General features: G+C 34.0%; 1 protein-coding gene across 5 annotated transcripts in view; it reads left to right on the forward strand.

The window, feature by feature from the left end:
- Window positions 1-26168, forward strand: part of TRAPPC13 (trafficking protein particle complex subunit 13) — a 38412-nt gene that overhangs the window by 6119 nt on the left and 6125 nt on the right. For 2 of the 5 annotated variants that reach the window (XM_045895548.3, XM_045895551.3), the window contains exons 2-9: window positions 5341-5409; window positions 5973-6072; window positions 7857-7941; window positions 15947-16074; window positions 18831-18903; window positions 20223-20267; window positions 23411-23428; window positions 25410-25543. In XM_045895548.3, the coding sequence (XP_045751504.1) occupies window positions 5341-5409; window positions 5973-6072; window positions 7857-7941; window positions 15947-16074; window positions 18831-18903; window positions 20223-20267; window positions 23411-23428; window positions 25410-25543 (652 nt within the window). The remainder of the gene's footprint in view (window positions 1-5340; window positions 5410-5972; window positions 6073-7856; window positions 7942-15946; window positions 16075-18830; window positions 18904-20222; window positions 20268-23410; window positions 23429-25409; window positions 25544-26168) is intronic. The other 3 variants (XM_064596175.1, XM_064596176.1, XM_045895566.3) reach the window with 2 other exon arrangements.

The raw sequence follows: 26168 nt of genomic DNA on the forward strand, positions 1-26168 counted from the left end.
TAGAATCCACTGCTACTTTGAAGCTTTTTTAGAGTATTTAGAACCTTAGGACTGATGATTCTAGCACAAGCTAATAGTAGGGCTCAGCAATATTTCTCATTTCCACTGTTAAGTCATAGATGTGGAAGTAAATTGGGGACACAAGAATGCATACAGAAAGGTGGATCTGTGAGACCATTTTATAAAATACCGACGGCATTTTACTCTCTAGGAAAGTGGCAGCAATACCATAACTTTATTTTTCCCTGACAACCTCTCTACCTTCAGATAAATGTTAAATTCAACCAAAAAAAAGATGTGGAGGATATCATACGAATTTAACTTTCTTTACCAACTTATCAAATAGCTTAAAGACCATTTTTTGAGAATTTCAAAAATGAGCTCCTGCATAATGATCACTTTGATATAATTTGCTCAAAATGCCCAGAATTCACAGTTCACAAACTTGAAATCATTCAGGGACTAGACAGGCAAGACTGTAGAACGTAGTTAAGGACTTGGAACTTTAAGAAGATTCTCCTTTAATTTTTTTATGTTCTTTTCAAGCAAAATGTGTACACAAATTGAACTTGGCCCCGGTCATTAGTTTGTAACCTCAGGTCTATCTCTTTCATAAATTATTGAAGACTTATAAAAGTTTTTTTAATAAGATAATAGGTGGAATCTGAATTTCATAAATGTGTTTTGTGAGTTCCAATGAAAATGGCACTACACATGACACTATTTGCTGTGTGTAGTGAATATTTGATTTGGCACTTGGCAGAAAATCACATACTCTTTTTTGCGTCTTTAATTTTTGACAAAGAACCTGTTTTTTAACATTCAACCTGAATATAAGATTATCATTTAATAACCAGTGCTTTATTGGGGCACTTCAGTGGCTCAGTCAGCTAACCTCCAACTCTTGATTTTGGCTCAGGTCATGATCTCTGGGTTGTGGGATCAAGCCCTGCTTCAGGCTCCTTGCTCACTGGGGAGTCTGCTTCTTTCCCTCTCCCCTAAGCCCCACCGCCTTGTGCATCTATTCTCTCTATACATAAAGTAAATAAATCTTTAAAAAAAAAAAACAACAGTGCTTTATTATAGTTCCTCTGCCAGGTTTCTTAAGCCTTGCTTTTGTTGGTAGTTGCTCTTTTCCAACTAACATTATGTATAATATTTGAGGTCCATTAATTTGCTATAAGACAGGAAACATTGAGTTTTGTTTTGTTTTGTTTTTTTGTAGTTTGCAAAGCAGTGCTCTCTTTTTTTTATTAACATATTATTTGTTTCAGGGGTACAGGTCTGTGATTCATCAGTCTTACACAGTGCTCACCGCAACAATACTCTCCCCAGTGTCCATCACCCAGCCACCCCATCCCTCCCACCCCCCACCGCTCCAGCAACCCTCAGTTTGTTTCCTGAGATTAAGAGTCTCTTATGGTTTGTCTCCCTCTCTGGTTTTTGTCTTGTTCAATTTTTTCCTCTTTTCCCCTATGATCCTCTTCCTTGTTTCTCAAATTCCACATACCGGTGAGATCATATGACAGTTGTCTTTCTCTGATTGACTTATTTCACTTAGCATAATACCGTAAAGTTCTATCCATGTCGTTGCAAATGGCAAGATTTCAATTTTTTGATGGCTGCATAATATTCCATTGTGTGTGTGTGTGTGTGTATACACACCACATATACCACATTGTAAGTATATATATATACCACATATACCACATTGTGTGTGTGGTGTATATATAAATAAATATATATACCACAATGAGTTTTAATATGAGATACTTTTACGTTACTAACTGGACTTTCCCAGTTTGTGTTTAAGAATCTGCAGTATGACGAACTGTGCTTTATAGTAGTTTTCTTTGAGTCCACAGGATGATAGTATTTCTTACCAACTGCAGTCTCCCCCCATTGATTTTTCCCTCTGAAAATATGATGGAAACAGGTATTTTTAATACCAGTTTGGGAAGTTTTTATTTTTAATGGAGGGTTATTCTTTACCCACCCTCTATTATCTCATCCCCTAGAAAATCATAGAATCAGTAAAACTAAGCTTTATAAGACTTTTGTACATAATGGAAGTTTGAGCATATAATAAGCAAATAAGTTGGTTACACATTTGGGTGAACTCAAAAACACTTTGTTTTTTTTTAAGTTTTTATTTAATTTCCAGTTAGTTAGCATACATTTAATATTAGTTTCAGGTGTACAAAAGAGTGATTCAGCACTTCCATACAACACCTGGTGCTCAATACAAGTGCACTCCTTAATCCTTTTCACCTGTTTAACCCATTCTCCCACCACCTCTGTTCTGGTAACCATTAGTTCTCTGTAGTTAAGGGTCCATTTCTTGATTGGTCTCTCTTTTTTTTTCCTTTTGCTGGTTTGTTTCTTAAATTCCACATATGAGTGAAATCACATGGTATTTTCAAGGACACTTTTTAAAAAGAGTGTTTTAGGATTCCCTTGAAGAGTGTATTTTTATTAAGATTAGGTTTCTTCTGGGGGTGCCTGGGTGGCTCAGTCAGTTAAGCATCTGCCTTCAGCTCAGGTCATGATCCCGGGGTCTGGGATTGAGCCCGCATCAGGCTCTGCGCCCAACTGGGAGTCTGCTTCTCCCTCTCCCTCTGCCGCTCCCCCCTGCTTGTGTGCTCTTTCTGTCTCTCTCTATGTCAAATAAATAAAATCTTTAAAAAAAAAAAAAAGATTTGGTTTCTTCTGAAATGAAAAAAAAAAATGGGGAATAGAGAACACCACTTGGTGTTAAAAGTGAGCTTAGAGGGGTGCCTGGGTGGCTCAGTCGGTTAAGCGTCTGCCTTCAGCTCAGGTCATGATCCCAGGGTCCTGGGATCAAGCCCCTCCCCCCGCAGACAGGCTCCCTGCTCAGCGGGGAGCCTGCTTCTCCCTCTCCTCCCCGCTCATGCTCTCTCTTGCTATCTCTGTCTCTCTCGATATCTCTCTCTCTCTCCAATTGAAAAAGAAAAAAAAAGTGAGCTTAGAGTCTTAGATATTTAGATTGTGAAAAAAAAAAAACTGTCTCTTCTTTATCATTTCTAGAGCCCTTTATTATCCCCTTCAGATTGTACTTAATTTTAATCTTCCTTCCTAGTTAGAAGTAAGAGTGAAGTAGAAAGTTAGAAAACCTCCCTCAACCACTTCCAGGGCCTCGTCAATGACCTGGTTAATTGGTTAATACTCTGCTTGACATGGAGTCCTATTTTGAATTCCCAGAGGATGTTTCTGATAAGGCATGACATTCCAGGCTTATGACTCCAGTCTTACAATTAATAATATAGAGATTTTGAACAAAGTGAATTTATCTGAGTTCAGATCTAATTCTGCCACCTATCTGCTGTAGTCTTTTATATGCAGATTACCTTCTCCAAGCATCATCCTTATGTATAAAAGGTAGATAATGGTACCAAATTTGTAGTCATGAGAATTTAGTGTGTTGATACTTGTGAAGTATTTAGCATGTTGTCTAGCACTAGTAAATGCTCAGTATATATGTTATGCAAGTGACTTGAGAAATTTTAAGGTTAACATTTGTTGCCTGTTTCAGTAGCCATCCATTTATATTTATATTATGTTTTTACTTTATTTTATTTTATTTTATTTTATTTTATTTTATTTTATTTTATTTTATTTAAGTAAGCTCTGTGCCCAGCGTAGGGCTTGAACTTAGGACTCTGAGACCAAGAGCCAGCCAGGCCCCCTCAACAGCCATCTATTTAATATAACATTGTTTAATGGCCTCAGTTCATAAAACTTAACGTCTTCAAAATAATACCAGTTAATGAGGATTTGGGTGAGGTGCTAATTCTTTCATTCAGCAAAGATTTTAGAATATACTATGTGTCAGAAACTATGTCAAGCAACAAAGCAAGAAAACTGAATATAATACATAAGAGCCTCAACCTCAAAAAAAAAAAAAAAAAAAAAAAGAGCCTCAACCTCATGGAGCGTGGATCAGAGTGCTGTAAATAAGTACACATATCAGTTCATGACAAATATAAGGGACTATGAGAAAGACAAGGTGAACTGTTACTTCTTTTTTGGAAAAGATGACATTTAGCCTGAGACCAGGATGAGAAGGGCACTAAATTTGGTGTGAATGACATAGCTAGTTAGTAGTTAGGTGGTACACGTTTACATATGCTAATGATACCACTTATATTGTGAATTGACCATTTAGGTCAATAGTCTTTAAAGGTTTTTGGGTTTGATTTGAATGAACATTTTTAATAGAGTATAAAGAAATAGTCTATAATTAATTTTCTGAAATATTTCACAAGTTTATATGATTTTTAATGTTACATTTTTGTCTTTATTTTGATGTGATCAAAGGTCAGTCTTTAGAAATAATTGAAAAAGATTTTTTTTTAGTTAGAAAGTCTTATCCTTACTTGACTAGGTTTCATAAATTTTCACTTTTTAAAAGTTTTTTGTGGCTTAATTTTTGCCTCTTAACTATTTGATACATAGGCAATTTATTTGATACTTCAATTGAATTTGTAAATTAAATTTTTTATTTTTCCCAGATAGCTAACCAGTGTGCTAGCACTTTATCATGTTAATTTTTTTTCTGCATCCTAATCTTTTTATAACTATCTAATATTAATCTGTGTGGTCTTGCGTTAATAAGCCAATTAGTTGATTATAGACTTAAATCTTTTAATATATGGTAAATCCATTTCTTCCTCATTTTTTCCCACTAATTTCCTTAGCTTATTTTTACTTGTTTTTCTAAATTTCAGACACATACTGTCATGTCTCAAGAACAAATCTTAGTTTCAGTTGGAATTTTACAAAGCTATACGTTAAGTGATACTTTTGTAATTTCTTTACAGAATTAATATTACTTAAAGGTCCACTTACTGAACTTCCAGTGGCCAGGGATTAAAACCGAGAGAAGAAAGCTCGTAAAGATTCATTTTTTTATAAAATTACTGTCTCATATTCAAGATGGTGAATCAAAATATTTTTCCCTTTCAGGAAGATATCTTGATATTGTTCATAGTCACTCAGGATTTTTCTTAAAGCCTATTCTCATATACCTTAAGCTTTAAAATTCCTTTATTTTTCAGCTTTTCTATAATGTGGCATTCTACATTTACATTTAATTTTTACAATACATTAGGTTTTAAATAAATCATATGTAAGATTTTCTGTTGTAAATTAACATTTTTAGTAAATCATTGGTGTGTGATTTGGGGAATACTTACTATTATATTTAGGAAGCTTTAGGTTATATTTGATTTTAGTATAGAATTGATGGGTATCATACACTCAACTTGGAATGCTAGCCCAAAGCAGTATTAATATTTCTTTTTTTTTCTTAATTCACAGTGATGCGGTTAACTAAGCCTACTTTATTCACCAATATTCCAGTAACATGTGAAGAAAAAGACTTACCTGGTATGCTTTGTTCTGCTTGCACCTAGGGAAAAGTTGAAACCTGGATTGCCTATATTACCTTGGAATAAGCATAGTCTTGCCAGTCTTATACTAACTTTTTGCTGCATTCTTTGTTGTCTCTTTTTGTATGCTGTAAGTGGTGGCCATCTAAGTGTAGGTCTTACTCATAATCTCTAAGTCAAGATACTGTTGATTTCCCATGGCAACAAGAAACTTTTAATTTTAGTAAGGATACATTCATAGTCATGATATTAAAATTTTATTTATCCTCACATGTTCCATCAACATGTGTATTAGCCATTCCCTTTATTTAAAATTATTGGAACTCTCTATATTTTGTATCTGATGACCTTCTTTTTCCTTTGTTTCTGAAGTGTTCATTGTCCATGAAAGTAGAATTTTTTGGCATGCATTTGTTGCAGTGAAGATTATAAATTAGATATTTGTAATATAATTTTTGTTAAGATTCTTTTTTTTTAAGTGTTTCTCCCAGCTGTTTCTTTATGGAGGTAAAACTTACTTACAAGATAGATGTTAGAATTTATGTTTTTCTCTTTCTATAGGAGAGCTCTTTAACCAACTCATGAGAGATGATCCTTCAACTGTAAATGGTGCAGAAATTTTAATGTTGGGAGAAATGTTGACTTTACCACAGAATTTCGGGTAAGAATGAAATGTTGACATAAACTGTACTTAAAGCCATTACAAATTATGTTTTCATAAAATAACTAATGAATGGAAAAATACTCATACATTTAAGTGGTTAAAAAAAAAAGGTTTTACCAAAATTAAACTTTGTGATTCCGGGGTTTTTTTTTAATTAAAAAAAAATAATAAAAAAGAAAAGGGGAGGGGCACCTGGGTGACTCCGTCAGTTAAGTGTCCAAGTCTTCCTTTTGGCTCAGATCGTAATCTCAGGTTGGTGAGATCAAGCCCTTCATCGGGCTCACGCTGGATATGGACCCTACTTGGAATTCTCTCTCTCCCTTTCCCTCTGCCATCCCCTCCAAATCACCACCACCAGCCCCCTGCAAAAAAAAAAAAAAGATACATACCCAACATAAGGTGTCAGACTTGTCAGCTCATTAGGAACTGTCAATTTTTATTCCTTCTCTTATTCTTAGCTTTTCTCTTATTCTAGGCTATTAATGAGGTAGAAGCCCTTGGTTTTACTCTGTTTGCAACTGCGAGAATTTAAGACCACATGGAATTTTTCAGGTTTTTTATTTATTTATTTATTTATTTATTTATTTATTTATTTATTTAAGATTTTATTTATTTGAGAGAGGGGGAGCACAGAGAGAGAGACAGAAGGAGAAGCAGACTCCCCGCTGAACAGAGAGCCTAAAGCAGGGCTCGATCCCAGGACCCTGAGATTATGACCTGAGCTGAAGGCAGACGCTTAACTGACTAAGCCATCCAGGCGCCCCGATTTTTCAGGTTTTTAAAAAAGGTTTACAGAATGTGGTCACTGACTGGTGTCTTGAAAGCTTGGAAATATATTCATATTAAAAAATTAACGTAAAATATATTTATAGATTTTTGTATAATATATATTTATAAACAGGTATTTTATAAATCTTTACAAAAATATAAAGTAGTCATTATTTGTATTAGAATAACTTAGAAAAATAAAACAAATTGGTAAAAAATACTCAGATCAATTACTGAGGTCTCTACTAGATTTAGGGCATAAGCTATTTTAAAAATTGCCTTTTGTAGTCTCTTCAGTAATAAATCCTAAGACTTTTTTTTTTTTTTTAAAGATTTTATTTATTTATTTGAGACAGAGAGAATGAGAGACAGAGACAGAGAGCATGAGAGGGAGGAGGGTCAGAGGGAGAAGCAGACTCCCTGCCAAGCAGGGAGCCCGATGCGGGACTCGATCCCGGGACTCCAGGATCATGACCTGAGCCGAAGGCAGTCGCTTAACCAACTGAGCCACCCAGGCGCCCAAATCCTAAGACTTTTAACATGGATCTGATTTCGGTGACTTATGTCTAGAGAAACAGGCTGTTTGTACAGTAGTTGAGGGCCAAGATACATATCATGTTTTATAGGCTATATCAGTATTTTGAACTGTACTGGGTAATGAATGAGCAGCCTAAAGTACACAAAGGAATGCTGAAACAGTATTTCACCTGATCACTGTCCTTTACTAAATTCTTCTCCATTTTAAGATCTCAGTGGTGCTTATATAGACTATTTGTGTTAAGGACACCTGGGTGACTCAGATGGTTAAGCGTCTGCCTTCGGCTCAGGTCATGATCCCAGGGTCCTGGGATCGAGTCCCACATTGGGCTCCCTGCTCCGCAGGGAGCCTGCTTCTCCCTCTGCCTCTCTCTCTCTGTCTCTCATGAATAAATAAATAAAATCTTTAAAAAAAAAAAAATATTTGTGTTAAAACTTGAGTGGATTTTTGCCTAAAAGTTTATTTTATTTCACAGGAATATATTTTTGGGAGAGACCTTTTCCAGTTATATCAGCGTTCATAATGATAGCAATCAAGTTGTAAAAGATATATTAGTAAAAGTAAGTGGCATTCTTGTTTGGGATATATATTTTTTTTTTTAACTTTTTAATTTGTATTCCTGTGTTTTTGAAACATGCATTTTGATACTGGACTTTTTCATTGTCATTAACAACAGGCATTAATTGAACACTTAAAGGTATAAGATAATATGCTGGGCACAGAATCATTTTTCCTTATCCTCAAAGGTTATGATCACTTGGGTGAGAAAGTATACCAAAGGTTTAAGTTTTTATTAATAATTTGTGATTAACATAAAATTTGGAAGAGGAGGAAAGATCACAGAGGATTGCATCATCACGAAGACTTATTGGAGAAGGAACACAACAGGATCTTCAAAGAATGGTAGGATTTAGAGAAAAAGAGGAACATGATACTCAGGAGCAGAGGCATAGGCATCCATAAAGTGTTCTTGTAGCAGAGAACAGAATTCACTTGATAGAAGAAGTAGGTAAGGTACAGAGATGTGCAGTAGTCATAAAGTGGAGCATCTTGAAAGCCAGGTTATAGCTAAGGGTTTTAGCGGTTTTTTGTGTGTTTTTTTTTTAAGGCAGTGGGCAGTCAGTGGGGACTTTTGAGCAAAGGTATTCACACCGTGTTAGAAGACTGATACGAAAGCATTGATTGAGATAGTTTGTAGGAAATACACCAGTTAGAAGATTTTTGCAGTCATTTAGAAATCAAGAGGTAGAATATGCTAACTCAATTAAACAATCTGAAATTTATTTAGAAAGAGAAAGGGCATAAAGAAAGTAATAATTTACTGTAGGTCAGGGGCGCCTGGGTGGCTCAGTTGTTGAGCGTCTGCCTTCGGCTCGGGTCGTGAACCCAGGGTCCTGGGATCGAGCCCCGCATCAGGCTCCCTGCTCGGCAGGAAGCCTGCTTCTCCCTCTCCGTCTGCCCTTGCTTGTGTTCCCTCTCTCGCTGTGTCTCTCTGTCAAATGAATAAAATCTTTAAAAAAAAAAAAAAAAATTTACTCTAGGTTAGGGAGAAGTCATCAAAGCTATCTCCACATGGTAACTTTATGTTACTAGAGCATTGCCAAAAGGGAAGTCCAATTAAAATGAGTTTTAAAATGATCAGCAAGCAGGTCATGATCCCAGGGTCCTGGGTTCGAGCCTCGCATCGGGCTCCCTGCTCGGCGGGAAGCCTGCTTCTCCCTCTCCCACTCCCCCTGCTTGTGTTCCCTCTCTCGCTGTCTCTCTCTCTGTCAAATAAATAAAATCTTCAAAAAAAAAAAAAAATGATCAGCAAGTATTAGCATTGAAAAAGACCTCATAGAGCCAATATTCCAAATTTCATATATGACCCAACTACCAGAAACTGGATGCAAAATTTTTCATAGATGTTTGTATGTTTATCATAATATGGATGGAGTTTCTGCCTTTTATTAAACTGCGGGTTGTCAGACTATAGCCTGCAGGCCAAATTTGGTCTCTTGCCTGTTTTTATAAGGCCTTGGAGCTAAGAATGTTTTCTACATTTTCAAATGATTCAAAAGAAACAGTCTTACTTTGGATGTGAAAATTATATGAAATTCAAATGTCAGTGTCCATAAATAAAGTTTTATTGGCACACAGCCACAGTCATTCATTTATGTATTATCTGGGGCAGATATTAAGCTACAACTGGGAGTACAACTGGGGAGTTGCAGAGTTGCGAAGAGATTGTATTATGACCTGTAAAGTCCAAATTATTTGCTACCTGACCTTTTAAAGAAAAAGTTTGCCAACCTCTGCATTGATTATGAAAAGGTCTGACTGTGAGAACTTTGAGAACATACACTTTTTTCCTGGCATACAGTTGACATTCAGTAAATGATTAATTTATTTTCATAAGGTGAATAAATCAACAAGTACATAAGATTTAAGTCAGTATTTAAAAGAGTGAATAATATAATAGCATACTTAGTATAAAATATCTATTTATATTTATGTTGGCTTTATTAAGATTTAATTTCCATAAAGGCAGTGGTATTTAATAATAGTAGCTAATGTTTATTGTGCAGTGCCCACCAAGAGTTGTCTTAGTTTCTCAGATAAGACATTCAGATTCATGATTTACATATAAGCCGTTTTTGACATCAGAATAACTTAGGATATAGGTGAGGAAGCACAGCATGATACTGGTTTATATTTTTCTTTTTTATGTTGTCTATTAGCTTTTAGATGTCTCTATTATGGTTTCTTAAAAAAAGATTTAGGGGGTGCTTGGGTGGCTCAGTCAGTTAAGCGTCTGCCTTTGGTTAAGCATCTGCCTTGGGCTCAGGTCATGATCTCAGGGTCCTGGGATCGAGCCCCGCATCGGGCTCCCTGCACAGCAGCAAGTCGGCTTCTCCCTCTCCCTCTGTGATCTCTCTCACTCTTGCTCTCTGTCAAATAAATAAATAAAATCTTTTAAAAATAAATAAGTAAAAGATTTAGATAATTTTCCTTCATTTTCAGTGCCTTGAAACAATGTATTTGGAGCATTTAGACTATCTGCTTTTTGTAGGGTTTAAAGAATTCTGTGAAATCATGTGAGCTTGTATGTCTAATGGGGGAAGATTTTTAATAACATCTGCCCTTTTTTCCTGTGGAGATCAGTTTAAGCTTTTTGTGTCTAATGGTGTATAACAGTTTGTTAAACTGTTTTATTCTAGGAAATGATCCACTTTAGGTAGTATTTGCATACAGGTCTACAAAGTAGTCTCTGAAAAATTTCTTCTCTATTGGTATTTTTCCCCTGGTCATTTCTTATTTTGCATAATTTTGCTTCCTTTTTTTTTTCCTCTCTTCGTTAAACTAGCTTTTGTTTTGTGTATTTTTTTTTTCAAAACTATTTTCATTACATTTAATGTTTTTTTATTCTCTACCTCTTTGATTTTCGCTTTTAACAAGTTCCTTTCTTATGCTTCTGATTTTTTACTTTGTTCTTTTCTAGCTTTCTCAGCTGGGGATTTAATTTTTATTCTTTTATTTCTGTTGATAAAAGAATTTTCTTCTGATTGCTTTAAGCATATCCTACAGATTCTAATATGTAGCATTTTCATTCTGATTACTTTTTAAAGAATTCTATAATTTTATTTTTATTTCCTCTTCTACCCAAGAGTTGTTTAATAGGTTTTTCAGATAGAAAGGAGGTTTTTTTTTCTGGTTAATGATCTATAGTTTGTTTAATTGCATTGTGATAAATTTTGTTCTTGTTTTATTCCTGCTTACAGAACTTGATAGTGTTTTCTTTGTGACCTAATACTAATTTTTAATGAATATTCCATGTGTACTTAAGAAGAAGGTGTATTTTCTATTATCCATTGTAAAACTAGATATGTAGATCCATAAGATTTACCTTACTAATGGTGTTGGTAGGTCTCCCGTATCTTTACTTCCTTTTTTTTTTTTTTGGTCAACTTGATCTGTCTTGTACTGAAAGTGACATGTTAATCTCACATTATTAGTGTGCTTCTATTTGTATCTTAAACTTTGTGCTTTATGAAAGGCTATGCTCTTTGGTTCATAGATATTTATGCTTGTTATTCTTCATTTTGAATTGTGGCTTATAGCACTAAAAGTTTCCTCCTTTGCCAGTTTAATGCTTTTTGGCTCAAATCTTAGTTGGGGTGTCTGTATCACTACCCGGTTTTGTTTACTGTTTCCATTTGCCTGGTGTGCCTTTGTCCATCTTTTTATTTTTAGCCTTTCTCATTTTGTTTTTATTTATGTTTCTCTTATATTACACATAGTTGGGTCTTGCTTTGTGAGCCATATTGAATTTTTTTATTAGATGAATTAAGTCCATTCACGTTTATCTATAAGTTTATATGGTCAGTTTCAAATATGTCACATTGTTTTCTATTTAAATAGTAAGCGTATTATGTTACATCTGCTATGCCTTTTTTCTCCACGCAACGTGTTTTCATTCCTTATTTTTCAAATAATTTTTGTATTTAGGGAAGTTTGTATTTTGTTTTACATTTTGCCTTTGTATTTATGCCTTTTATGATATATCCCCCCTTGGCTGTTTCTTACTTGGCTGCTTACTGTAGGGCTTTTAGTCTTTAATAGTGTCCTTTAACTCTTACCTATTGCTTAGACCACTTTCCTTTTCCCCCTTCTCGTATCTTCCCATTTTTATTTGCATATTGATTGGATCGAGATTTCTCAAGTAGATTGCTCCAGACATGCTTGTGGGGGTAATATCCTCAGAACCTTGAAGTGTCCAAAAGTGTTTTTATACTTGAAGGACAGTTTGACTGGATATAAAATCCTTCATTTACATTTTCCTTCCTTATGTTTTCTGAAAATGCTGCTCCTTTGTTACTTAGCTATATATGCTGTTTTTGAGAGGACTGATGCCAGTCATATTCTCTTGCCTTGTAAGTTATTTGGTAATTTTTCCTGGAGGCCCTGGGGATTTTTTTTTTCCTGTATGTTTTAGAATTGGTCGTTTGATGTCATTTCTCTGATAGCAAGTGGACCCTTTCAATATGTAGATTTAGATCTTTTATTTCTAGAAAGTTTTCATGGATTTTAATGGTAGTTGTATTCAGTTATTTCGTTTGTCATTTCACGATTCTAATATGATTTGTGTCCTTTTTTTCTTTCCTGAATTCAATCAACTATTTACATTCTTCTCTAAAAAAATTTTAGCCCCATGCTAAAACAACACCACCAACAAATTTAGCTTTGTTTTTAAAATTTCTCATTCTAGATGTTTTTTTATATTTCATATGTTCTCTTGAGGGTATTTAATTCAGTTTGAGTATTTTACTATAGTTTTCTCTTAGTATACAGTAGTTCGTTCACTATTGGTTTTGGGTGGCAGTTTTTATCAGTGAATGTCTCAGTTCTCATCTACTTTTATAGTATTTTTTGTATAGATGAAGACTGTTGGTAGCTTTGCATTCTGTGAAATGTAGTTTGGGTGCTTTGATATTCCTAATTCAAAAATACCCTCTTAAAGCATTGTGAACAAAGTGTGGTTTCTTTACTGGGTGGCTTTTGGGAAGGCTGATGGAGGAGGAAGGGGTTGTGTGTTCCTCAAATTTTCTTTTTTTTTTTTTAAGATTTTGTCAGAGAGCGCACAAGCAGGGGGAGCGGCAGGCAGAGGGAGAAGCAGGCTCCCCTCTGAGCAGGGAGCCCGACGTGGGGCTCGATCCCAGGACCCTGGGATCATGCCCTGAGCTGAAGGCAGATGCTTAACCGACTGAGCCACCCAGGAGCCCCAAAGTTTCTCTTTTCATGTGAATTGTAGTGTCCTAAATTTTTCCTCTTCCCTCCACAGTTTCCAAAAGGTGTCTCTCCTTTTGACTCTTTTTCAAAACCCTGACATGTTTTCTTTCCTGTCAAACAACTGTTACGTCCCTTTCCTATAGACCGTGCTCTCATCTTCCAGTAATGCCCTTTCTCAGTATTTTCACGCTTAGAATAGACTTTGTCTTTCTGGAAGTGGTTTAGATCAGTGTTAGACCTATCTCTTCTCTTTCTCTTCAGCTCAACTTTTCCTGAACTTCTCTTATTCTTTGCAAAGGCTTATGGCAAGAGCATGAGAAATAGCTTGCAAAAATTTGATATTTGTCTACTTACAGGTAATTTGAAGTTTGGACATTTGCTGCTTTCTACTTATACTAACACAAGGTTTAGTATAGTTTTATTTGTTTTTTGTTTTTGTTTTTGTTTTGTGGATGACTTGGGAGATCATAATTATACTGCTGCTATTACTTCAGCTACCCAGACTTCTGTCCTCAAAACTTTTTTTTATAACTCCTGGAATTTTGAAATCAAGAAGAGAGATTGTGAATCTGTACTTTTTTTATTCTTTTACTGTCAGCTTAGTTTTGTTTTTGTTTTTTGTTTTTTGTAAGATTTTATTTCTTTATCTGACAGAGAGAGACAGCCAGAGAGGGAACACAAGCAGGGGGCATGGGAGAGGGAGAAGCAGGCTTCCCGCCGAGCAGGGAGCCCGATGCAGGGCTCGATCCCAGGACCCTGGGATCATGACCTGAGCCAAAGACAGATGCTTAACCAACTGAGCCACCCAGGTGCCCCTCCCCCCCCGAAACCCTCTGTTTCCCGGGGTCCAGGGTCCCTAGTCTCTCATGGTTCATCTCCCTTTCCGACTCTTGATTTCAGCTCAGGTCTGGATCTCAGGGTTGTGAGGTCAGGCCCCTCTTGAGAGAAAAAAAAAAAAGTATTCCCCTATCCCAAGCCAGCCTTCTATTTCTCCACTACTATTTTCCCCAAACATTTAAATTCAACACAGGCAGGGATTTTGGTTCGTTTTGTTCACTGATGTATCTCCAGCTCCTGGCAAAGCCCTGGCCTATAGTAGGTAATAAGAAAGTAAATGGTTGGTGCAGCATTATTTATAATAGCGAAAAAGAAAAAAAGATGCAAGTGTTAAGTCATATATATATTAATACTATAGTTGTGACACTTAAAAAAATGACACAGAGGAAAACATACTGGACAGAAAGCCCATGGGTTTGAGTGTTTTTTTTTTTTAACCCCCTCTTCTCTGGTTTCTAAAATGTTTAAGGAATTTTTAATCTTAGTTCCGTTACTTACTAGTTGTATAACCTTAGGGAAGTTGTTACTTCTCTGTGCCTTGGTTTTATTGTCTGTAAAATGGGAATAGTATGACTGCCTACTTAGGATTGTAGATATTAAATGAATAATGAGCTTAGAACAAGGCCTTGCACATAGAGAGTGCCCAATAAATTTGAGTTCCTGCTATTTTATAACTGAATATAACGACCAAAGAGATAGCACAAATAAATATCCCGCTTCACAGTGCCTAGCATTAAGAATGTTAGATTAGAATTAACTGCAGAAAACCTGTTAGTTTTTTAAAAACAAAGACTTAATAGAATCCAAGCTTTTATATAAAAACTTCCCCTAATCCTTATGACCTAGCATGATCTTTACTTTCTCTGAATTTTTCTTAACATTTGCCTCAAAGTTTCATCATAACATCATTCAGTATTCAACACGTATTTATTAATTACCTAGTATGGTGTCAGGCATCAGGTTGTAGTAGTGAGTAAGAGAAGACAAAAGAGGTTTGTGCCTCCATAGACCTTAGATTTTCGATAGGGTGGGCAGAAACAGGTATACAAAATACTAAAAATAAGTAACTAGAGATTGTGGTAAATGTTAAAAGGGAAGTTAAATTTGAATGTGACAGAAAGTGACTGAGATTAAGGGAGGATGCCATTTATGACAATTAGAGTGAGAAATGTTCGAAAAGAAATAAAGGGGGAATGTAATAGAAAGCAACTGGGTGTTATTTTAGAGAAGATAGTCCTTTCTTTGTTGGTGACCTTAATGCTGATCTCTAGTTCTACAAATAACATCTGATAGTAATTTATCTTTTAGTGTTATACAGTAGCACATGTGTACACATCTATCTCTATTTGTCCCTGGGATATCCATCTGTATGTATGTTTTAAAACCATATATTCATGTTGATGCCTCTGATTCCAACTCAACACCACAAGTTTCGTTGCAGCCTTCTCCCTTTCCTTATTTGCCCCTTTTTTTCTCCAAAGTAGAAGCTTCTCTCTTGTTATCCATAGTATTTTTTTTTGTTTAGTCCTGGTATACACATAACTGTTGCAGAATTGCTAATCCATACCCCTGTGAACAAGCAAACACACTAGCTAGAGTACAATATTCGTGTGCCATTCTTTTTGTCTCTAGCTTTTGTTAGCCAAACTAACTTAGGTTAGTTCTTTTTTTCCCATTCCTCCTTCCCAGTGTGGTTGTGTTCATTTGGTACTATTTGTATTCCATTACCTATTCCCCCTACTTCCTGGCTGATTTTTATTTATTTAATTTGGGTGTGCATGTATGAAACATGAACATGGTTCTAAGCTACAGAGCTCTATAGAAAGATTGACACCAAGAAGTGTTGCTCCCCGTCAACCCTGCTTCCTTGTGCCTGCTCCCCTATTTTCACTCATACCCAGTCACACCCTGTAGGTAACCAGTCTCATTTGGATTTTTTTTTAATCTCTTTTTTTCAAGGCTGATCTTCAGACAAGTTCTCAGCGTTTAAATCTTTCAGCCTCCAATGCTGCAGTGGCTGAACTTAAACCTGATTGTTGTATTGATGATGTCATACACCATGAAGTAAAGGAAATTGGAACACACATGTAAGGATTAATTTTACTAGTTCTCAAAGGCTTTTACTTATGTATGCCTTTATTTGAAATTTTTGCTTTATGTACATTTAGCATCAAGCCTAAGAATCTACTTAGGAAGGAATTTAATGTTACAAGCTTACGTGCTTACCACAAATGACTTTAAACAAAATGTTTGTTTTATAGGGGAAAATATGTTAATTTATTTTCCTTTATTTCTGTTTTCGTGTTTGCATCAACAGACAATCTTATACAAAAAATAAAAAGCCACACAGATGTTTAAAACCCAGGTACCACTCTGACTGAAAGTACATTTATTATTTTTTGAAATGTTAGGAACTGACATTATAGTGTTTATTTTTAAATTACAACTTTTCAGTTCTGTACAACTTTTCAGTTCTGTATTTAACTATGTATATACACTTTACCCTGAGAATTCAGAAATACAGAACCAAAGTAAGACAAGCTATGAGAAAAAAATCTCAAATTATGTATTCCTGGCCTATGTATATATTTCAGTGTGAATCTCTATTTTTCTTTGTCTGAGAGGCAAATATGAAAATTTCAGCCATTTAAAGTAATTTTAGACTTCATCTGCCTTACCATCCCCACATACAATCAATTTACAAAGTCCTGTTAGTTCTTACTAACTGTATGTCATTCTCCCCCCGTTCTTCATCTCCACCTATGTCACCATTTTTGCCTCTCTTCCGTGACTTAAAGAAGTATATAACATTAGCTGTTAATCAGTTCATTGTGGTGACATCTCTTTTGTAGGCACTTCTTGGTATATATTCTGTGGTTGGTATAAGCTTTGGAGTCAAAATTTAAAGAGTTCAAATTTCACCTCCATCATTTATTAATTACGTGGTCTTGGATAAGTCACTTAACTCTTCAGTGATCTACCACCACCCTTAGAAAATTCTTTGTATTGGCTTTACAAAGTTCTCTAGAACCTAATCCTTACCAGCCGCTTTAGTTCTTACCTTTTCTCACTCTTCCCTCCTTTATACTGAGTCGTATTGGAAGTCTCTTTCTTTTGCACTCCTCTGTGACTTGAGATAAATTCTTCCCTTCCTAAGGAATGCCTCTGTTCTTTTTCTAGCTTACTTCCACTTCTTCATATCTCAGATTCACCATGACTTCTCGAAGAGGCTTTCCTGACCTCCAAGACTAAATTAAATACCCCTTTTAATGTATTCTATAACATCCACAGCTTGTCATTTTTTCGGTCTTCTACTTAAAATTAATTACTTAGTGCCTGTCATTTCCATTAGAGTATGAGTTCCATGAAGTCGGCTGTATCCCCACGATCTACCAGAGAATAGTGGTCAGTATTTGTTGAAATAGAGTTTATTGAAATTTATTAAATTTTTTGTTATATTTATTATAATGACTAAATTTTATTAAAAATTTGTTAAGTTTATTGAAGTTTATTAAATGTGTAAAAACCTCCTCTCAGAGAAAATGAGTCTCTTTTGGAATTAAATAGCAAATAATGACATGGAACTCAAATCTAAATCTGGCTTCAAAAAACCCATACCCTGCTATACTGCTTCCTGCTGTGAGCACTTGAGAGCAGTTACTGTGTTTTTGATCAACTCTGTATCCCTAGTACCTGGCTTATGTACACTTAACTTATAAAGGAGAAATTGAAGTTCCTGTAATGTCACCACAGAGTGTAACCACTATTAAAATGTTAATATACGATTTTTTAGTTTTTTTATGTGCGTTTATATAACAGATTTGTATAAATAATTTAAATAATATTTTTCAAAATTCTGATCAGATCAAGATGGTTTTATCTTTTTCAGTGCACTGTGAACATTTTCCCACTTGAATCAGTGTTCTTTGAAAACATTATTTTTAAGATAGTTTTATATTGTATTCTTGGACCATATACTTTAATTTGTTTACACCAATGTTGGACTTTAGATTATTTCTAGTCTCCTGCTGTTATAAATAACACAGTGATGAGCACCTTAGTATTTCCTGTGGTAGATTGCTTGTAGTGGGTTTACCATAGGGGCATATAAGCATTTTTAAGACTCTTACTTAAGGCTTGTTTTCTAAATCTCTTATAACCACTAGAGTGTAGAGAGTCACTTTCTCTAAGCCCTCACCAATCATGGTAACACCTGTAAAGAATTTTTTCAAATCTTAAGAGGTAGAAAAATTGTATCTCGTTATTTTATTTCTTTGACTTCTTGTGAGGCTGAACATTTTCACATTTTTGTTAGCCATATTATGGTACTGTGATCTATCTATGTATCCTTTCCTCCTATTTTGAGCAAGACTCTAATGTTTTGCTTCTGAGATTCATTTTGTTAGAAGTATTTTATCCCATTTTGTCTGCTTTTTGTTTTAATGTGGTTTTGATTTATTCAATTTATAAATTTATAAGACTTTTCCTTTCCATTGCCCATTTATATTAAAGTCTTTCCCCATCCTAGGATTTTTTTGAATTTGTATTTTTTTCTTCTAATTTATATGAACACTTAATTTGTACATAACAACTATTTGATTATTCTGGGATTTGTTTTGGAATATATTTCACCATGGCATATTTAATTTTGCTAATTAGAGCTTTCTTGTTCATGGAATTACATTTTTATCTGCTAAAACTTTTTTTCCTACTCTAGGCTCATTTGGCTTCACTTTTACACCATTGGTATTAATATTTTCCAAATTTGTGAGTAGAATTGAGGTGTATTAGATTTATTATTAAACAAAATCAAAGATGATTCAAAGATATCTTTCCATTTCAGCTTGGTGTGTGCAGTGAGCTATACAACTCAGGGTGGAGAAAAAATGTATTTTAGAAAATTCTTCAAATTTCAGGTATTAAATGTGCCAATGTAAATAGTTTTTAGGTGCCTTTTTTTCCCCCTATGAAGTTATTCCTATTAACTGCAGTGAAAAGAGGCTCCAGATAAAGCAAGTAGCTTCATATGTTTGGATTTGTCATATTACTAGAAATCTGAAGTCAGACTAAATTAAGTAAAAGCAGAGAAATTATCATTGTCAGCGTAATATTTCACCTGCAGTTTTTTTTAAGTTTCTTTATTATTATTATTATTTTTTTGTAATCTCTGTACCCATCAAGGGGCTCGAACTCCCACCCCCAAGATCAAGAGTCGTACACTCTTCTGACTGAGCCAACCAGGCACCCCTCATTTACGGATTTTTATCCATAAAAAATTGTCCTGTTTTTATGCCTTGACAGAACTCACAAGAATAAACAAGAGGGATAAAATGAGTGTAAAGTCCAGATAAATTAAGTGTAAATCATATCAAATTTCTAAAGAAATATTTAAATGAGAGATAATTGACTTGGGCTGAGTGGACCAAGCTTCCTTCCAGTATTCCATGAGTCCAAAGTTGTAGGTAGAGTTCTGTATTTATACACAGTGTTCACTCCATGATTAAAATAGTTGAAAACCACTGGTTTAACATAGGCAAGTATATGCAAGAAGGGATGAGATGATCATATATAACTAAATTAGATCTAGATATTATGCTATATATATTTTTCATACCTGTTTTTAAGTGGAAGAAAAAGTACTATCAGTAGGAATGAATGAATGAATGAATAAAATAAATAGATAAATAGATAAATAAAATGTACCCAGATTTATTTTGGGGCACCTGGCTGGCTCATTAGGTGGAGCATGTGACTCTTGATCTTGGGGTCTTGAGTTCAAGCCCCATGGTAGGCATAGAGATTACTTGAAGAAACAAAACTTTCTTAAAAAAAAGGAAAAAATTTTGCTATTGCTTTGCTGTATCATTAAGATTTTGCATGCCTTTTAAAAGAAAATAAAAGATTTGTCCGCTTATTTTAATAAATATTTTTGTGGAATACATATAGAAAAATACATAAAATACATGTATTGAGTTTAGCAAAATATTATGAAGTAAACACACATGTAACTCATGTGACTGTCACCCAATTAAGAAATGATGGTTGTCTTTTAGAAATGTATTTGGGATTGTTGTTTGGTTTTCTTGTTGTTGTTTTTGCAAAAATAATTGCATAGCTATTAAAAAAGCTTTTTACAATTAAAATTGGAAAATGCCTTTGACAGATTTAAGCCCTGTGATTAAAAATAAATGGTCAAATGATAATCTCCTCTGATTGATATGCTTTATTCAACTAGGTTCTCAAACCGTTGGATGTGAAAACCAAATTTTACAATGCAGAGGTAAGTGTTCAGCACTTAATAGGAATTCAGATTAAACAATAAGATCTTATTTGACTAAAATTCTGATGTATTACATTTCATTTCATGTTGAAGTAAATTGCTGAGAGGACTGTGAATTATTTGTGAAAAATGAGCCTAAAATTCAATCAGAAGAGGATAATTTCATTGTAGATCTTTTAATCTGCTGTTTTTAAATTACATAGAATCAGTATATCTTGAATTTTATTCTTGTTAATTGCATGATGCTTTCACCCCCTTTCATTAAATGATTGCCCTAAACTTCCATTTAATGATTATTATTGCTGTCTAAAAACATGAGCAATTTGTTAAATATTTACAGTGTGATTCTGATACCATAAAAATTGAAGTAGTCAATATAATCCTGCAAAAATGATTTAATATTCTTGGAAAATATTGATAAATAGAGCTCAGGAAATTAAATTCTTTGTCCTGGGAAATCAGTGTGTCAGGTGCAGTTTGGTTCTTAAGTTCATTGAATGGTTAGAAATACTTTTTGGGAGAAACAAGTTTGGCAAAAATAGAAATATGGTAACTTTTAGAATAGAAGTTTATCTTCTGTTCAAACAAAAGAGATAAAATAGACTTTGCCATAGAAGGAAGGTTTTATTGTTCGGATTTCTTTTTTAAAATTCTACTTAAAAAAATATAAAATAAAAATTCTACTTTATCTTGGCTTCTAGAGTTCCACAAAAAGCAGATTTCCTAATGGGCCCCTTACTCCTGCAAAAATCTCATCTTTCATACCACAGTGATAAATTCAGAAATATTAAAATACAATATTTTAAAATAAAAATTCTGTCTTTATTACTCTAAACCAAATGATCAGAAATTTGTAGTACCATGTCAAATTTGGTATGTATTTTTACCATCAGCATCTGAGTTTTTATTCAGTGTAGTTTGTACTACAACTGGGCATACCAGGAGGTGTCTAAGATAAGGAATCTGACCTGCAGTAGAGCAGGAAAAAAGAAAAAAGTGCAAAAAGTAATAAAACTACCTAGTATAGTATATATAGTGAATTTGAAGTACTATAGGAAGTCTGGGGCTGAGATTTTACAGTAGTCTTCAGAGAAGATGAGAAGGGGAACTGGAGCGGAGTCTGGAAATAATAGATGTTGGAAACATAAAAGTGTCAAAGCAGTGAAGGCATTCTAAACAGAATTACAAATGCACATGGAATATTGAGTACATAAGTGAAGAATATACATATTTCATGGGAGGATACAGTCTCATCAAGGGGATTACTAGATGTTTAGAGTTAACATTTCAGGGGGTAAGGGAGTTGCCATACTACATGTGTGTTCTGCCTTTTTTGTTTTACTGGACTACTTTTGATTAATTATAGTATAGCTATTCCGCTTATTGAATTTTAAGTGGTCTTAATTTATCATTTTGCTGGGAAAGAGTTCATCCATAGTATGAAGGAAGATAGGTAACTATTCTGCTAGAATATGTATGTTTGCAAATTAGAACCAATAGGGCTGTAGGAGGTCTTTTTCTTATAATTGACTCCTAGGAAGGCACATACTAAACTATTTTAGGTTTTCTTTGCTGCAAATGTGGTGGTACATTAAGATACTTGTCAAACAGTTTTATAACACTAATATTCAGAGTGATTTTTGCAGTTTTTTAAATTACTAATTCCATGAATAATATTATAAATGTGATATACTCCCCAAAAGGAAGGGGGAAAAACCCCACAATTCTACCACACCAAAAAAATAATGGACTTTTCATTAATTCATATTCTCTTTCAGATTTTACTCACTTATGTTTAATACTGGTTTTTTAATCATAGTAACAGTTTGCTGCTTTTTTCAGTTAACATTATAAACAGAATCTGGAATCTTTGCCAACAAACATCAGCTAAAAAAATTTGTGAAATTCTGAACCTTTGAAAATAGAGATTTCTTTAAAAACCAGGAGCAAACAAATAGTATTTTTAGGGTCTCTAGGATATTCAGTATTACCTATTAGGCAAACAAATACTGTTCAGCCTGTAGGACCAAGCAGATTCTATTGACCCCAACTAGAAAATTCAGGTAAATTATAGGAGTTCACAAACCACACTGATACCAGTAGGTGATGTTTATTACTCTGTGCCATAGCTCTTACACATTGACTTTTATTAGCCCCACATTGATCTCAAACATGTTTTTTTACACTGTTCCTAATAATTCTAGTAATATGTGAATCACTGAAAGGAAAACAAGTTTTATGAGAAACTTTGTTGTAATCTTCTAAAATAGGAAAGAAGATTGGTGACATTAGCAACTAGGATTCAAACATTGGGTCACCTGCTGGGAACAGGGCTCCATACCAGGTACTAGAGAGAAATAAATATAAACTGGACATCTTCCCAATCCTCAGGGTACTTAGATCTAGTGGAGGAGACAAACATGAGAAAATTGCAATGTAAGCACCACCCCGTAGATCATAAAGTATACTTAGACTCCGGGAACATCAGAGGTGAAAAAATATTTTTAGCAATGGGTTGGACAAAAGAGGTAACATTTGAGATGAGCCTTGATGAATAAGTAGTCTTAGAAATATATATGAAAAAAAAAACAACCTATAAAATATATTAACAAGAAAAGAATAAACTCTCAGTTGTCTGATGTGGTCTAGCCCAGCATTTCCTGAAGAGTAATGCATGGAACTCTAATCACTGAAGATGCTCCTTGAAAAAATGCTTCCATTAGTAGATAAATTTAGGAGAAGCTGTACAGTACAGTGTATAACTACTCTGATTGTGGAGGAGAGTGTATAACCAACCATCCTAAGTAATCCATGAAGAATTACAGTGTAGGTAAAGAATTTCTAGAACTAGAAAGGCATGCGATATACCTTTCTCACCCAAATGTGTCCTTGAATATTTGCTCCTGTTTAAATTTTCACCTAGAATGTTCTCTGTTCATTTAACCATAGCAGTTTCACGTATTTAGAAAAATGATGTCGTATTTCTTTGTTACTTTCTGTTTACTTCTTTATTTTACTAATGCTGTCTTGTTTAGAAAATTAAAAAAAAATGCAGAAATGCATTTTATTTTAAAGTTAGTTATTCTTTTTCTTTAACATTTAATTCTGATTTTTCTAATTTTTCTTTTTTATTTTTCCATTAGAGTGACCTCAGTTCTGTGGTAATTTGATTTTTTATTATAAATTTATATGCTTTTCTTACTTACCACTTTTTGACTCTGCCTAATTAATCTCTCTTTACAAAACATAGTGGAAAAACAAAGTTAGTTGTGAATACCACCTATTGTGACTTTAAAAGATGTATGTAATTTGTACTTTTTATATTATATTGATTATCTTCCTCTCTGGGGAAAAATTAAATTGAAGATTAAATTATCATATTGAAACAATTATGCTCTCATTTTTAGTGTTTTTCCTTTGGGTGTTTTTTAAAAGAGGCATATTAACCTTGTTAAAAATAGCCTTGGGATTTTCAACATTTTCCTTTAAGATTCTTTACTATAATTCTTTGAGGTAAACTCTCTAGTTGAAATTTATCTTCAAGTGCACAGTGGTTTTAGTTTTATGTCTGGGTCAGGTAAAGTTGGCCCTTTGACATTAGTAAACGGAAGAACCTCAAATGTCCCCAAGTTGGCTAAAGTCATATTTTCAAATTTCTATTTAATATAAGCAGCATTTGCTTATCATATATGACTTACATAACAACAACATCAACTGCTGTAGCACAGAATTCTTAATTTTTCAGGTGTCAAATTACTTTGTACTAACTGTTCAAACTAACTTAATTTTCCATTATGCTGCTTGTTTTTCTTTCATTTTATCTAAGCTCTTCCTAAATTTAAGCAGAAAATTGCATTTTTAAATTTGAAATGTGGGCTTGTGGTTATATTTTTAAAAGCAATGGATTGATGGGATATATTTACTTTTTTTTTTTTTTGAGAAAAAGTAACAGGATAATGCCTTTAAGTGGCACATTCTTTTAGACTGATAAATCGTTGTATTTTAGTTTTCATTTGAGCACATGTGCCAAGAACTAAAGAATCTGTTTTAGTTTAGATGATATAATACATTACACTATAACTTCATCATTACATTTTTGCAAATGATTTCCATTTTCCTGGATTTAATGTTTAAAATGTTTATTAGTGCCAGATTTCTTGGGTCATATTTTATTTTTTTTATTTCCGTATATATATTACTCTGAAACTTTTGAACAAAATAATTATTGAATATCCTTAGTGTGTCACTTTCTATATAGGTTTATTTCGAAAATGAACCAAGTTCTCTGTTACCCTTCAGTTATACACAAAAAAAGCCAAATCACATAAAAAGAAGGATGTTTAATATAAATAATCTAAATTTAATCCCTAAATTTTAGGAAATAAAAATTTTGTATAGAAGTACATAAATTACCCACTCATTAAAATATTGCTGAATAGCATTAGTTTTCAAATCTGTCTAAGGCTACAGAATACCTTGTTTGATTTAGGAGCTCTATGACTGTCAAGTATAATTCACATACATTTTTTTAGCCCTAAGTATACATTTTAAATGAACCAAGAAATCACTAATGACCACTAACAAATTGCTTTAATTAAAAAGTTAAATCCTTTAAGATTATAGAATAGACTGATTATTCACTGTACTAGTGGTCCCTATACTTCCTAAACTGAAATAATATGACCATTGAAAACTATATTATGATAGAATATATAATATATATTATATATATAATGGAGACCTAATTATATTAACATATCACTGAAATGATAGGTACATAGGTATATTCATCTTACTAAATGGCATTTTAACATTTTAATGACTTACTAGAAGAATTAGGGTATCTGTGAATGAAATTCCAGTAAAATAACAATTTTTGGATGTTGATACAAAAAATATTACAGTTATCCCCCATCCATTGTTTGACAAGTTATCAGTTAACTAACACTTGACTTTGCCCCTGTTAATTACGTTAGGATGAAGATTTCTTTTCTTGCATTAATTATGGTAACTTTGATTTGCAGGCATGAACTAATCACAGTTGTGGTTAATATTTTTTCTTCATATAGATCAGGTATTTTTGTTGAGGTAAATATTTTAAATACCATTACACTTTGGTGGATATTTTTTTCATATCCTCAGACTGATGAAGTATTTCTCGAAGCCCAGATTCAGAATATTACAACCTCACCCATGTTTATGGAGAAAGTTTCATTGGAACCATCGATAATGTACAATGTAGCAGAATTAAACTCAGTCAGCCAAGCTGGAGAATGGTAAATATGAATTACAAAGTGTTTCTTTTTAAGTATATGAACTTTCCTAACACTTTTATTCTTGGATGGTTTGTAATTTGTATTTTAATTAATAGACTTTATTTTTCTTAGGGAAATTTTTTTTTTTAAGATTTTATTTATTTGAGAGAAAGTGAGAGAGACATGATCACAAGCAGGGGGTGATGGGTAGAGGGAAAAGCAGACTCCCCAATGAGCAGGGACCCCCCCCCAACCCACCCCCACCCTCTGCCATGCCACTGGATCCCAGAACACTGGGATCATGACCTGAGCCAAAGGCAAATTCTTAACTGACTGAGCCACCCAAGCGCCCTCTTAGGAAGTTTTATGTTCACAGAAAAATTGATCAAAAAACAGAGTTCCCACATGCCCTTCCCTCTACTCACAGTCCCCTTATTATTTACATCTTGTTTTAATGTGGCACATTTGTTAAGTTGATGAACCAGTATTGATAACTTTTATTCATTACAGTCCATAGTGTACATTCGGGGTTCACTCATGTCCTACATTTTGTGGATTTTGACAAATGCAATGACATGTAATCACCATTACTGTCTTACACAAAATAGTCCCAGTGCCCTAAAACTCAACTGTGCTTCACCCATTC

This window comes from Mirounga angustirostris, unplaced genomic scaffold, assembly GCF_029215605.1.
Source record: "Mirounga angustirostris isolate CCGP_5_RB_7025 unplaced genomic scaffold, mMirAng1.0.hap1 SCAF_7, whole genome shotgun sequence".
NCBI classification, from domain to species: domain Eukaryota; kingdom Metazoa; phylum Chordata; class Mammalia; order Carnivora; family Phocidae; genus Mirounga; species Mirounga angustirostris.